This window comes from Columba livia, chromosome 1 (genome assembly GCF_036013475.1).
Source record: "Columba livia isolate bColLiv1 breed racing homer chromosome 1, bColLiv1.pat.W.v2, whole genome shotgun sequence".
Classification (NCBI taxonomy): Eukaryota; Metazoa; Chordata; class Aves; order Columbiformes; family Columbidae; genus Columba; species Columba livia.
In genome coordinates, this window is record NC_088602.1 from 30923440 (window position 1) to 30938169 (window position 14730).

General features: G+C 40.3%; 1 protein-coding gene across 13 annotated transcripts in view; it reads left to right on the plus strand.

The window, feature by feature from the left end:
* CAB39L (calcium binding protein 39 like) overlaps window positions 1-14730 on the plus strand; it is a 72113-nt gene that overhangs the window by 27278 nt on the left and 30105 nt on the right. For 11 of the 13 annotated variants that reach the window (XM_065053628.1, XM_065053585.1, XM_065053575.1 and 8 more), the window contains 2 exons: window positions 683-826; window positions 12079-12243. In XM_065053628.1, coding sequence (XP_064909700.1) covers window positions 725-826; window positions 12079-12243 — 267 coding nt within the window. In that variant the 5' untranslated portion in view covers window positions 683-724. The remainder of the gene's footprint in view (window positions 1-682; window positions 827-12078; window positions 12244-14730) is intronic. The other 2 variants (XM_065053659.1, XM_065053653.1) reach the window with 1 other exon arrangement.

Sequence of the window (14730 nt, forward strand, 5' to 3'; positions counted from 1 at the left end):
CATTTTTGTTAAAATACTCAGTCTTTCATTTAAATGTCATGAAAACATTTGTGTCTGTATTTGGGCCTGGTCTTTTGTTCCTTATTTAATTCAGGCAGTGTTTTACACAAGTGAGATCTGACCCACAGGTTCTTGAAATCTGCAGACTTAGGGGACAGCTTAAACTGCTGCTTCTTGAGAAGATTTGGGCTGAGAAAGAGAAGCATCTGAAGAAGAAGGAGTGATGGTGGAGAAGCTGGGACCTTATCTTGCAGTGCTCTAAACAAGTGACACTTCATATGCTGGCGTCTACAGTTAGTTATCTGCAGCAAGATGAAGCTGGTGAATTTTGGCAGAAACCCCTATCAGAAATCTAGTGGAAGCTGCCAGATATGCAGTGTCCAACAACCCTTGGACATAGGCACAGCCTTGCTGGAGCACTGGCCTGTAGGTCGGGGCTTTAGGGAGCATCCAGCTCCTGCAGAGGTGCTGAGTAGTTGCTTTCCACATGGTAACAGTGGCTTGTGAATCCTTGATGAACTTGCAGTAACTGTATGTGAGAAATTTTACTGCTTTACTGAGTAGCTGAAGCAAAATACAGTGCCTGAGGCATATCCTTTTCTTGTTCATGATGTCTTTGTGTGTTTTTATTGCATTTTCTCATAAGCCTTAAAAGCCATTTTTGTTTCTTGTTTGATTTAAGGCAGTCCTATCCTGAAGGAAGAAATCCAGGTGAAGAAAAACCATGCCTTTGTTTAGTAAATCGCACAAAAATCCTGCTGAGATTGTGAAAATTCTGAAAGAAAACATGGCCATATTGGAAAAACAAGACAAAAAGACAGACAAGGTATGAGGTAAAGCTGTAGAAGACCAATAAGGTTTTTATGCTGGGGAAACAGTAGAACACAGGGACTAAAATTGTGTTTGCTTACTGCCGTGATTCTGCAAGCACTTGCACATGTGAGTAGCTTTGTGTTTGAATGGTTCTGCTGAAATCGGAGGCCTTTTGCATGAAGTACAACAGATCTGGGGGTCAAACAGAAAATGTTGAGATTTAGGAGCCTCAGCCAAAACAAAGGGTGATCTACTGCTTCAAATAGTAATACATCTAGTGAAACAGTTTAGAAGGCTATTTGAAAACTATTATACAATTAATTGTTTTAGCAGGATATCAAATGAGACTGGCAATTAATGTTTAGGTGCCCACAGAGCTAAACTTACTTCTGAGGAACATTGTTTGTATAAAACAGCAAACCTATATGTATTCTGATGTATATAAAAAAGATGTCTATCCATTCTTTCCAATCTTCTGGGTGCTAGCTTTTCCTAAATGGGCTGTGCTACTTGTATTCTAACTATAGTGCTATGTTTTTCCTAATTCTGTTGCTCTCCTCTAATGTTGTGACACATACCTGAGTTACTTTCCCCACTTTTCCAGTGATTCATTGAGAAGATGCGCCCCAGCATACAAAATGCTCCCAATTGGGAATCTGTGCTACGTTTGTTTTGTTTTGTTTGTTTGTTTTTTTAAAATATGAGATTCTGGCCCTCTATATTATTACTGTAGTAGAAGTACACGAAGAAGTATGTGATTTTAATAACAAAACTAAACTATTTTAGCTTAAAACTGAATGTCATTGGAAACAGAAATATCTGATAAGTGACATCAACACAGTTTTTGTGAAGCTGCTGTTTGTGTGTGCATGTTGTGCTTCCCCCACCTGGTGCAGAAGCCTGTATTAGAATGAACCCAGCCCAAAAGGTAGGCATGGAGCCCTTTGTGCCCTTAGTGAAATCCTCTTGAAATTTTTTGGTTCAAAGCAAGTAGCTCAGAGTACGTTAATTATGTAAGATCAGTCACACAGCTTTCAGGGAGGCCTCTAGTACTTGCTGTCTCATGCTGAAATACCTTCAGTTAACTGCAAAACACTGAGAGGATTTGACTCTGAACTAAAACTTAAAATAAGTAACTAAATAAACCAACAGAATGTGTCGTGCCCTACTGAATTCATCCTTCAGAGCCTGATTAAAGAAGACATTCAAAGCAGAAGCTCTAGACTTGGGTTTCTTTTTGATTTACTTTGCAGCATGACTCCTCTGGGTTGTGGTTTTCAGGATTTTTGGCTTTGAGCTGGTTTGGTTTTTTGGGTGTCAGTGACAAAGGCAGAGAAATTCAGACTTCTTAGAAAATCAAGAACTCAATGCAAATTTTGCATAAAAGTCAAAACAGCTGGTGTGTGTCTTCCTCACAAAGCAGAAGATATGGGAACGTTCTCCTGGCATATTAGGATGGAAATAGCTTGTGAATTTAATGTCAAAGCTTATTTTGCAGGAGGAGGTTTGTTTTCAGTATTTTCTGCTGTAGTTCATTGCTGTGGGATGTAGTCTGTTCCTGAGGTGAATGTGGCTGATTGGACGAGGGAAGGAAAGGGGGACAAGGCAGCCACTTCAGCAGCAAGTGAAGAAAGCAGCCTTTTTTGGGTTGTATTTACACATCTGCTTTACATGGCTTGTTGACTCAGGACTTAGCGGTGTGACGCAGAGGAAGCACATAGGGCCTTTCTCCCTTCGGAAGGGAAGATGTGAGACTGCCCAGTATCGCTGCCTTTCATCGAAAGTGTTGCACTGAGCTGTCCTGAAATAAATACCCGTTAAAGAAAATAGCCAGATTAATTCTCCAGAGTTTAGGGAAATAAATCATGAGGAATATCTTTAGTACTGTGACAATGATAAACTTTAAAAAATGGCAGGAAAGATAACTCTTGCAAAAATAATTACCCCATCACATCTCTTACTATCCATAGTGGTTTCTGGGCTTAGTAAAACCCTTTTTAAGTGTTGTTTACATTTGAATTGAAGAAGAAAAAATGATGGGGAGACTTTCAAAGGTGCATAGATTTTCAATACTTACTCATTTAGTAATACTTATGAATAACATAATGTATTTTCATGAGTATGATTAGATAAATTAAACTGAAAACAAAAGCAAAGAAAACCAAAGCACAGCGCTGCACTCTGCTCTTCAAAACCTGGCAAGGTTTTAAAATTTGCCTCCAGTTTTATTTCCAAAGGGAGATTAAATGTGTCACACTTTCATAAAAGAGCCCAGAGATCTGGCTCCTGCAAGAGCCACAGGCACTAGATATCCCAGAGCTGATTTTAGACCTTTTGGGCCTATGAATGCAGAAGTTTGGTGATGAGGGCTCTCAGATTTTTCAGATTTCTGGCTCCTTGTCGTCTTCCATATGAACTGGAGAAGTGCCATTTTGCCTCACCGTAAAACTGGAGTTTCCAGGACTTCTGGGGTACAATTCCATAGCACCCCTGATTTTGGTCGCATGCAGAATAGCTTCCAACTAGGACTTGCCTTGGATGCTTAAACAAGATTTATCCTGTGACGATTGAGCTGTTATTGTAGCACAGCCAGTGTGTTATGTGGGCTGAGACAGCTAAAAGCTGCTAATACAGCCGGAATTGGCAGAGAAGTGTGGCAAAGCCTAAATTAACTGCAGGGCTAGCAGAGAACCTCCTTGTTTCCTTTCTCAGTTGAGAACTCATAAATATGGGGTGAAGATGCCTTGGGCAGCTGGGGCGGGGGGATGCGCTGCAAAGTTGAACAGGGAGAGGGTTGATGCTTCTAATACAACTTAGTGCAACTTTCTTCAGGAACCATCTGTGCCTCGGAGGGGCTGTTTTTAGATAATGCAGAAATGATCGTTCCTACCAAGCTATGCGGTAGGTAGGTAATTGGAGCTTTGCAGCAGATCAGTCAAGACTTTCTGAGTAACGGGAAGAGCGGGGAGGACACAACTTTATAGATGGGATGCAGAGAAGCCACTTGTAGGTATAAAGGCAATTACACATATTTCCCGAGACACATTTCCATGCACACACATAATATACGGAAGTTTGTACTCTTTCTTAATGATGCTTTTTGTTAGTTGTAGAATCGGATCCATTCAGACTTTGACTAAATTCTATTGACTATGCTAGCACTTGTCTTAGATAAGGATTGAATTTGACCCAGTTCCTCCATGTGTCCTTTTTTTTAAAAAAAAACACCCTATTAATATGTGCAGTAATGCCATAATGCTTTTTAAACATTCTCAGTTGAAAAGTAGGCTAAGTTTTAATGTTTGGTTCATACTTTTATTTTATGGGTGGGTTGTTTTGTTTGTTTGCAATTTTCTTAGCTACATTCTTGTGGGATTGATAGACCACTAGTTAAAAAGTGCCACCACACGTGGCTCCTCTTCCTCTGAATTGCTCTTTCTAATACCTTGTTTTTGAATTTTTTTAAAATAATGTGTATTTTAAATAAGATATTGCAGCACTGGCAAATCAAATGTAATAACTGGGGGATTAAGTATGGTAAGACTGAGCTGGAAAAATGGACTGAATCCTTCTTTAACAAGCATCCTTCTCCCTTCCAACGTCTGAAATAAATAAGGTTTTCTTGTGAAATGCAGAATTGCTGACATCCTTTTTCAGGCTTTGATGCGGTGAAGAACAATTAATTATGCTTTATTACAGAATTCTATAAATATCATAAAAAGTTAATCTCAGTCAGGTAGACCAAACTGTGCTTGGATTTAGTGAGAAATACCTGTTCTGGAATTAACTAGAAAAGCAGGGAAGTATTTAAATAACTATGAAATTAAGCCTTTAGAGCTTAGACTCTCATCCTTCTTTCTGGCACGAACTCCTGTAGCGTTTGGAGGATACATGTAAACAGGGAGCAGGAGTGGACAGATCTGTTGAACGTGAGGACGAATGGACAGCATGTGACACGCTGGTCACGCTGCTTCATTGATTACTGACCTGCTGCCATGTCTTTTGTTGATGGATGTTGTAAAAGAACATTAATAGCAAGGATACCTGAACTATCTCACAAAACTGGGGTGATATCTTGACTTCTTAGAGTCTCCTGTTCAGCCACCGAGCCCAGTCAGCACAAAGCAGAGCAGGTGGCATCCAGCATGTCACTGAAGGATGTCCTTGAGCACATCGCTGCCAACCACACACCTCTGGGTGCGGCATCCGTGACTCAGTGCCATCTGTGGCGCATACAGGTTTGGTAACATTTTCTGAACCCGTTCTGCAAAAAAAGCCTTCAAAATGTCACAGGCTTTTAACGTAGAACAGCAAATGGGTCTAGGGTCAGTTGAAACCTGGCCTAATCTTTGCGCTTGGCCTAGATGGGCTGAAAGATTTGCAGTTTCTGGCATAGCTGGTCCAAGACTGGGCTTCGTTGTGGAAGCTGAGGCCAAGTGAGTTAGAGCTGGTTCAGGGCACTGTGCTGAGTGTTTCCTGGCAGAACTGCAGGCTGCAACGCCCTTAGTCAATGCTCAGAAACATAGTGAAGCTGGTTGTAAAATAACCTGAAGTGTCTAGCGTCTTCTCCTTTCACTTAAATATATTTAATGAGGCTGCTTGTTTAGGTAGGTCACTGTAATCTGTCCTCTGTTTCATCTCTGTGTACTGTTCAGAAGGATCAGGAGAGCAGCCTTTAAATAAAGCTACAGTTAAAAGACTTTCAGATTTCCAGAACAAATATTTATATTGATAAATCCTGATTTTTTACATGGCAACAATGAAACCGCTATCGGCTCCTGTTCACCTTGCTCGCCCCGTGCTAATAAAGCGGCTGGGGACTGGTGTGTGAGATGAGGTGCGTGCAGAGGACGTGATGTGAATTTGCGTAGAAGAACAGTTGCCTGACTACTGGGAAGGCAAATGCCCCTGGGTGCGATTCTGCAGCTGCCAAAGTCAGTTGCAAAATTGCCTTCAACTTCTTTGCTGCACATTGAAACGAAGCGAGTGAGATAAGAAGGGTTTGGCACCACTTCCTTCTCGCTCTGCATGTCCTGGTGTTTTTGGGAGCGTTTCATTTTTCAACTTCCCTGTTTTGCTAAAGCCTGTTGCTGCTCTAGAGAGGGGAGAAGCTCCAGATGCTATCAGGTTCTGGTTTAAAACCTGTCTCTTCTGGTTGCCCCCTTTTTTTTTTTTTTTTTTTTAAATATTTTTAAGGACTTTACAACCTGTAGTTCTGTCTTATATGCAGGATTAACAGTGGGAAAGGAATTTATGTCCAGGTGAGGCAAGCCTGTCACTTCCATTTAATCATAAGACCTTTTAAAAGGTGCTTCCCTGATGTGCTTCCTTGGCCAAATTGTCTTTGCCAGGTTCCTTGGGTACTAGGCCATAATATGTTGCTAAATTACAAAATTCCTGGTCCTAAATGTCCACAATTTTTTCCTATATATCCATTTAGCATGAAATTGTACCAAGAATAAGTCAGCTGGGATGATCCTGAAGCTGTGTAAATGTTGGATTCGGATTCTGCTCATGGCTTATCTTGGGAGTCCTTACAGTTGCACATAGAGTTGTGTTGGCACTCTTCTTTTAGGAGAAAAACATTGTTTGAATCACACAGTGCAAATATATTTAAGCAGGACTGTAAGCTAAAACAAGACAAAGCCAAACCAAGGAGCCTTATGGTTTTGGTTGCAGTGTATAGCCTAGAATACTGGCAGTTCACTGAATCACACATTGGAGTATTTAACATCACACTGGCAGGCGTCTGTGTGTGTTACTGTCTGCTGCTGTGCAAGATAGGAACAGTTTAGAAAGATATTTTTGCCCTGGAAATATGCTAGGTACACAAACAGAAGCTGTATGATCCTATTCATCTTATTCTTGTGAACAACTGAGGATTTCCTTATGGCTATACAGATGCCAGTGTCGGGCATCCTGTATTTTGCTTATGTATGTCTGGTATCTGAGTTTGGAAAGGTGGAAGAAGTTCGCGCAATCTGTTTTTTCTTCACTGTTATGGTTGCTCATAAATGTTATATTAAGTTCCCAGATAAATAAAAGTGAGAGTAAGTCCTTCTGACTTGTAACATATGTCCATATATGTGAAACCTTTAACCTGTTGGTGAAACAGAGGTAAAATAGAAACAACCTACTGAAAGCTTCAAAAAGTTGCAGTTCAGGTGTAATAGCTCTGACTGTTGATTATTCAAGGCCTGATACTTTTCTCCTTTTGTTCTTTTGTTGTTTGGTGGGGTTTTTTTTTACATCTTTCTTGCAGAGGATTAAAAAGGTGCAATGAATCTACATTGCACAACAGGAGATCCATCTCTCTGTCCTTCTGGCAAGCTTATTACGTCTGGATCACGAGTACTTAATATTGGCACTTGTAAGATAAATGTGAAATTGCTCTAAGTAGCTAAGAAGAGGGGAAGGGTAAAGTTCATAAGTAGAGGCAACTTTTATTAAGCCAGTTGGAATAGGTAGAAATTTAAGTTGCTGATGTTGGGGATTCTTGGTAAAGGATCTTACGGTGTGCTAATCGGGTTTTTAAAAAACTGCCTTTATGAAGTTTTGATTTCTGAACCAGAAGATCTGCTTTGTTTGCTTCGCTGTATCACACAGAAGCAGCGTTGGAGCTAAACCAGTTTATCCTTTGAGTATGGAAAGTCCCAGCTCTTGTAATATGGAAATAAAAATCCTGCTTTCTGCATAAACAACAGATAAGACCCTTGTTTTAGCCTTCCATGCTACTTTTAAAAATCTCTCTGGAAGATTTTAGAAGAGAAATTTTAAGTCTTGGAGGATTTATTTGTAATCCCTTAATGAAAAAAACAAAACAAACTGTCTTGTATAATTGTGGAATATAGGGAAAAAATTAACTCTTTGACAGCATTCCTCAATAATGCTAAATTACTGCCCTAAGGACCTTGTCATGTTCTTTGGCCCTGCTGTAGAGATCAGTCAAAAAAATGGATAAAACTCAGAAATTGTCTTCTAGACTGCACAGAGCAAGTTAAACTGAAGAACTCAATATATAAGCACTGTGGGCAAGGAAGATCAACACTGGAGTATGGAAATATTTCAGTAGTAGTGAAATAGTAGTGTTATCCATTCTTTAATAAAGAGTGGACTGTTGCAACAAAATCAACTGGTCTTCACATGTGTGTTACGTTGTGGAGAGAAGAGTCTTGAGGTCTTTCAGGAAAAATTTTTTAAAAATAGAGAGTTTCAGGAAACAATGTCTTCGTAAGCTCCTGTCTTTGTGTTATGATTGCATTAAGTCAACAATGACAAGACTTTCATCTATGAGGAAAATAAGCTTGAGACCAAGTATCTTCAACTCATAAAAGTTTCCATCTCTTGTTGTTGAAGCTGTTGGTAAGTTTGGAGAGACACATGAACACTGACAAACTCGCAACTTTATAAGCAGGGGTCATCGAGTATGTTCGTAATTTAACTTAAAAACATTGTATGTGCTTATCTATGCTGTCAGTTCTCAAGCTCCAAGCCTATTGTGTGTCATCTAGTCCAGTAGGGTTAGCAAAGTGATACAAGAATTGTTAGACTTCCACGTGTACACAAAATGTTATATTTATAAATGGACCCAGAAGCTTCTTGTCAGTTGCTGGTCACTATAAACTATGTTCTGTGGATAAAGAGTTATTTCTTGTTGGAAAAAACTTGTTAGTCCAGTGTTGGGCCAAAGTAGAGAAGAAATGCTATCACTGAAAAAATCTTGCCTTCGCTGCCTGGATCGGTGCGGGTTGTGCTCTCCTTCAGCCCCCTTACACAGCTATTGCAAATCAACTTGTCATTCATTTGTGAGTTACCCATGTACCCACCTTGAATTTTAGTATTCTGTGGTGAAATTGGATCCTCTCAAGTTTGAATGTTGTGAACTGAGATGCCTGTAGACTAGAAAACAGTGAGTTGCTTTAGGAGGTCAAGATTCTGATATCTGTACAGTGACAGCAATGCAAATGTTAAATAAATGCATGTGGTATAAATCAGCTTGCAGTTCATTTTGTGCTTTGTTGTCCCTGTCTGCAATTTTTGTTGTCCAAAGTTCAGCCTATCTCACTTTCGACATTTGTATATAATATATATAAGCTGTTCAGTTTAGGATTCTGTGTTCAGTTATCTCCTCTCCCTCTTTTTTCCTTCTGCTCATCACCGACTTCTCTAAATATAACAACACAAACTCAGTCATGATATAAAAGACCCATAGCTAGAGGACAAAAGGAAAATCTTCTGGAAATAAGATTGTGCTTAAATGCAAGAACGAGACGAATGGCTTAAAGTGCTTAGATATTTCACGTAACCTTTTATTTTGCTCTATAACTTCTGCTGAAGTGAGAGTTGCAGCATTCTGCTATTGTTGCTGTTGCCACTGGTGGAGAACAAGCAGTAGTATGGAAGTCATAATATATTTTGGAGCTTTTAGCAAATCTGTGGGGTTTTTTAATCACAAAATTCTATTTGCCACATTGTTGGGGAAAGGATGTGCTGCTGAGGGTTTTGTTGGGTTTTGCAAATTTTCCTAAAGGGAGTCAGGACTGGTCTGGCTTCTTACAACAAGCCGTTCTGCAGCTATATTTCTGTCATCTTGTATTTTTCATATGTTCAAGGTAATGTATTTGCTTTGTTATTTGTTTTGGACAGATCTCAGGCCTTTGGATCTTGGAATGTCTTCTTTTTTTTCCCTCTCTCTTCTGAGTCTTGAGCAAGCTTCTATCCCAGAAATGGTGCTTATATGCTTACGGTATTATTTTTAAAATGCTGTAAGATTAAGTGGAAATGTCAAAGTGGAAGCTAGAAGTGGCTGTTAATTTAAGAATCTGTGTTCAGGATTATTCTCCAGATAGATGATGAGGAGTAGGCACAGAAGAGCAGTCCTTAGATTTGACCGGGAATAGCTTTTGATGGTGGGTTGAATGTCAAACCACAGACCATCCAGAGGAAATGAAGGGGGAGGAAGTTAAACACTAAATGTAAATTGCATGTAGAAGAGCCAAGAAGATGAGCAGATGGGATGGCAGGTGATTAGAGAAATACAACTATTGTGCCCATTTGTGCCTGTCAACACCGGGGTGTTCTGTGGTTTCTTTTTCTCCTGCAATGCTTTACTTTTTGGCCTCTTTTTTGATAATTAAACCTAAAGCTGGGTGTTGCAGACATTTTTCTACATATCACAAAGAACTACATATACTTGAAAGGGAATGTATTTTTTTTAAACCACAGAATGTCAGAGATATTCACACCCTGCCCAGCAGAATGTATGGCTTTTTCCTTTGATATGAAAATATTTGCACAGCTCTTATAAAGATTTAGAGCTTTAGTTTCCAAGATAGCACCCCTGTTGTTAATCCCATCTGGACTCTGTGGGATATCTCTGGTGACATACCACTAACATTGAGGTAAAAATAGGCTCTTTTGCTGAGCAACAGTAAAGAACAACAAGACTTCTGCTGTGGTCAAAGTTATCACATAGTCATATTCATTTACATGCTGCTCATGCTGACCTATCTCACGTAGCAGATACAAACAGATTGGGGGAGAACATTTATGCTGCACAAAATCAATGCTTGAATCTTCCAGGTAGATGTAATGTGAAGGTGGCTTTTTTGGTTGTTGTTTGGTTTTGTTGTGGTGGGGGTTTTTTTTGTTCGTTGGGTTTTGTTTGTTTGTTTTTAATTTCTAGGCTTTTTCTAGGATTTTTATTGACTAATCTGCGATTTAAATCAGCGTTAAAGTGTTGGGAGATCAGCAGTTGAGGGATGTCTTTTTGCAGCACTGTGGGGTTATTTTATACAGATTGATGGGGTGGTATTTCAAAGCATGACATTTTTCCTTTCAGGTATGTGGGAGATGTATTGAAATTATTGATCTGGCTTTGAACATCCATTAATGTCTGCTTAGCTTTTACAAATGACTCTTGCGTTTTCTCTGTGTCTCTTGATTATTTATTTTTTCCCGTCCCTGCTAAACTAACAAAATGCTCATTTCAAATAAATGTTTTGCAATATAGGCGTGAAATGCTGTCCTATCTTCAGCATCTTTAACTATCTTGCCTGGCACTTTCCTTCCATTCTCAGATTTGCTTTCAAACCTCTCCCTTGCTTCCTTCCCACTCTCTGCCAAAAAATCCAACCAGCGTTTCTGCGGGTCACGCGTGTGTTAAATATACCCCGACCCAGAAAGAGTCATTGTCTCCATAGCACTATGGCTAGAGCAGGTGGGATTTAAAGCGCACACACACACATACATGAAAAAAATAACACTTTTGCTCCATGAGTCTTTATTTATACAAAGTGGAGCAAACCTGGGAGAGGAGGGTGAGCCAGAGCTGCCGTGCTGTGGCCAGCAGTCGTTTCCCGTGGGAAGTGGGACGGTATAATTCACATCTGATTTAAACCTGCTGACTGCCACGAACGCCAAACTGTTACCTGTTTATACACGTTGCTCTTTCGTTTTCTGTTCAAGACATTTTGTAAGGTAATTCCTGATTTGTCCTCTACATTAGGTACCTGAAACATGGCACGAAATTAGTATACACTAGGTGGGAGTAAGAGATGAAAGACTGATTTTAGTTTGCTTGGTGGCAAGGAGCTTTCCTAAAGCAAATAGTTTAATTTAATTAATTTCCCAACCTGAGACTGGCATGCCTGGGTGCTCAGTAGGCAAATCCCTTGCAGGAGATGCTGGCCAAAACCACACATGATGAGGAGAAACAGGTGATGGCAATGCAAAGCTGGTAGGGGTACAAGGATTTATTTGGGTTACCAGTAGGGGAATCAGGACAGTCCATCAGTGAGCAGTTGGTGGGGAAGCAGCACAGCAGCCACTCTGCCAACAGGAGAAGCCGGCCAGTTTGGTACCTCTGTCTGGCACCTCTTGCCCCACACGTGCTGATGGACCTCACTGGGGAGGATGTGGGGAGAGATGGTCCAAGTGCTGCTGCTTCTGTGGGGCAGCACCTGCCTCCAAAGCCTTAAAGGATCTTTCTAGTGCTGGTTAGTAATTGCACTCCTGCCCCTGGTCTGTTAATGAAGACACACTGTCTTTAAATTGCATATATCTGTGTGTATGTGTAGGACCTGCAGGATCCAGGGTGGATGCTCCAGGCTTAGTGATTACGTGAAATTATTTAACCATTTTACAATAGATAATGATCATTGTAAGCACGGTTAGAAGCTTTTGTTTTGAACTGCTTGTCTTTTAAAATAAAATGCTATTTTTTTTTCTTTTTTTCAAACAAAACCTGCATCTGCTGGCAAATAGGCATCAGAGGAAGTGTCAAAATCTCTGCAAGCAATGAAAGAAATTCTGTGTGGGACCGCAGACAAGGAGCCGCCCACAGAAGTCGTGGCTCAGCTGGCTCAAGAGCTATACAACAGTGGCCTTCTAGTGACGCTTATTGCCAACCTCCAGTTGATAGATTTTGAGGTGGGTCAGCATCCATAAACCTTTCTGTCTCCTTGGTCTCAGTGTTGTCAGTGAGTATAGCTGTATTTTTCTGAGGTCTAAATAATTTTATTGCATCGAGACTGTTTTTTGCATGCTGAAGAAAGTAGCAGCTGTAGATTGATCAGTGTCCTGATAGATGTGCCTATATACTGGAAGCAAATGCAATGCATCTGATTTATTTTGGGGGGATTTTCTGAAAACAAAAACAAGAAAAAAAAATATTGCCATGTGTATCCAAGCAAGATAGGAAATAATGCTGAGAACACTGTCCGTGACCAGCCTCGTAAGCTGCAGTGACTAACCTCTTACTTTGGGATAGTGCAAGTAGAGCCAAATGCCATCTCTGAAGAGTGTTTCCAGGGGTCCAGGAATGGGGAAGGAAAATAATTGGAAGCATGGGAAAATGTTGTGTGAAGAAAACTGAAAAATTGGGATGGTATTGTTGAGAGGAAAGGAGTTGAAAAAGGTGTTAAAAACTGACAGCAAGTAGCAAGGCAAATTGGGTTGCTCCCACTTAATTATTTAGATTTAAAAAAAAGAAACTAATATATCTTTTTGCCAGCAGAAAGAGTAATAGTAATATATTTTTTCATTATTTGGTTCATGGAAGTCCTTGACAGTTTTGTTGTTAAAGCCAAGAACTTAGTAGATAACTACTAAGATAACTGAACTTGCTTATAAATAAGAAGAGTTATGATAGAAAGTCTTGCAGTAATTTGGGATAAATATAAACCCTTTTAACTGACCTTTGACTGGCAAGGACCGGCAAGAAGCTTTGTCGCTGGCAGGTCATTATAGTGTTCTTGTGGTCCATGGTTCAGATGGGATAGTGGTTCCCAGGGACTGCTTTTGTGAGTCCTCTGATTTTTATGGCTCCCGGGTGCTGGTGAATCATCACAAGTGCCTGAGCATCACAGAGCAGTGAGAAATCCCCAGGAACCAAGCTCCGCTACTGCGGTCTGAACCTGACAGGTAGGGCAGGGCAGCCACTGAGTTTAAAAATCAGGTCTCCAGAGAGATCATCTGATGCTCTCAGAGTCACCTCTTGTGGGAGTTAGTTTCTGTGGAAGATTTCTCCTCTTACTGAAGTTATTTGTTTTTACTTTTCTTTCAGTTTTGTAGATGGTGGGAGGTGTATGTTTACTTTTGCCCCATCTTCCCTATATACCCAGTAAATCCAGGATCCAAGGGACAGATAGATTTATTTATTGATTATTCCTTTTTGAAAATGTTGCTAGTGGAGTCCTCCCGCTCTTCCTCAGGTCTTGAGTTCAGGAGTTTTATTTTTTTAATGCTAGAATTTCTTCGGATCCTTTCATTTGTCATCTCCCTGCCACCTCTGGTTGTTGTTAGATGTCTTAAGTACACACAAAAAAAACCCCAACAACCCAAACCCCTTTAAAAATATTTATTTATTTTTAAGAAAGGAGGTGGGGGGAAGATATTGTTAGCAAATACACCATGGAATGGAAACCACTGCATTATTTTATTTGCCTGGCAGTCTATATTGATTTTGTCAGACAAAAAAATTATGTTTGGACATTTCAAACGTAGTCTTCATATGCAAGCATTGAATAAAATACCAAATGTATTGCTGAGTTACTGTTATTACAAACACTTCTAATAACTTTTATTGCAAAATAGATTTTTCCATGATAAAATTTTTTCGGTCATTTAGCAAAACTGTTACGTGTACTCTCAGTGTGGATGAAATGTCATTGAAGAAGACGACAGAGGAGCATTTGTTGCTCTGTGTTCATATTCTCACTGAGATTTTCAGTTCCTTAACTTTTCTGCTTCCGTTTTGTCATATTGGTGGCCACAGCTGGCATTTACGTTTCTCTGTTGAACAAGCAATTTCACCACTTTATAATATGCAAATTAATTTTTTGATCCATATGCAATAGTAGAAAGAAAAATTCTAAGTCACTTGTAAATCTGATTTCTGAAGGGAATCAGAGAATCACTGAATGAGCTGAATTGGAAGGGACCCACAAGGATCATCGAGTCCAATTCCTGTCCCTGCGCAGGACAACCCCAAAGTTCACACCATGTGTCTGAGGGTGTTGTCCAGTCTCTTCTTGAACACTGTCAGGCTTGGGGCCGTGACACCTCCCTGGGGAGCCTGTTCCAGTGCTTCACCACCATATGGGGGAAGAACCTTTTCCGAATGTCCAACCTGAACCTCCACTGCCACATTTTCCTGCCACTCCCTTGGGTTCTGTCACTGGTCACCAGACAGAAGAGATCAGCGCCTGCCCAGTTTTGCACAGCTGTAGTTCCTTTTTGAAGATGTGTTTTCAAAGACTTCATGAAACCTGATGGCTGTTTAGAAGAGTGAGACCAGAGCTAATGCCTCTACCCAGGAAAAGACAGAAGCAGAGACTCGAGTCCTTTCTCGTTTGTGTTTCATCTACCAGTACCTTACAGCACATGTGGCTGGGGTGGGCATGTGTGTAGGGGGAG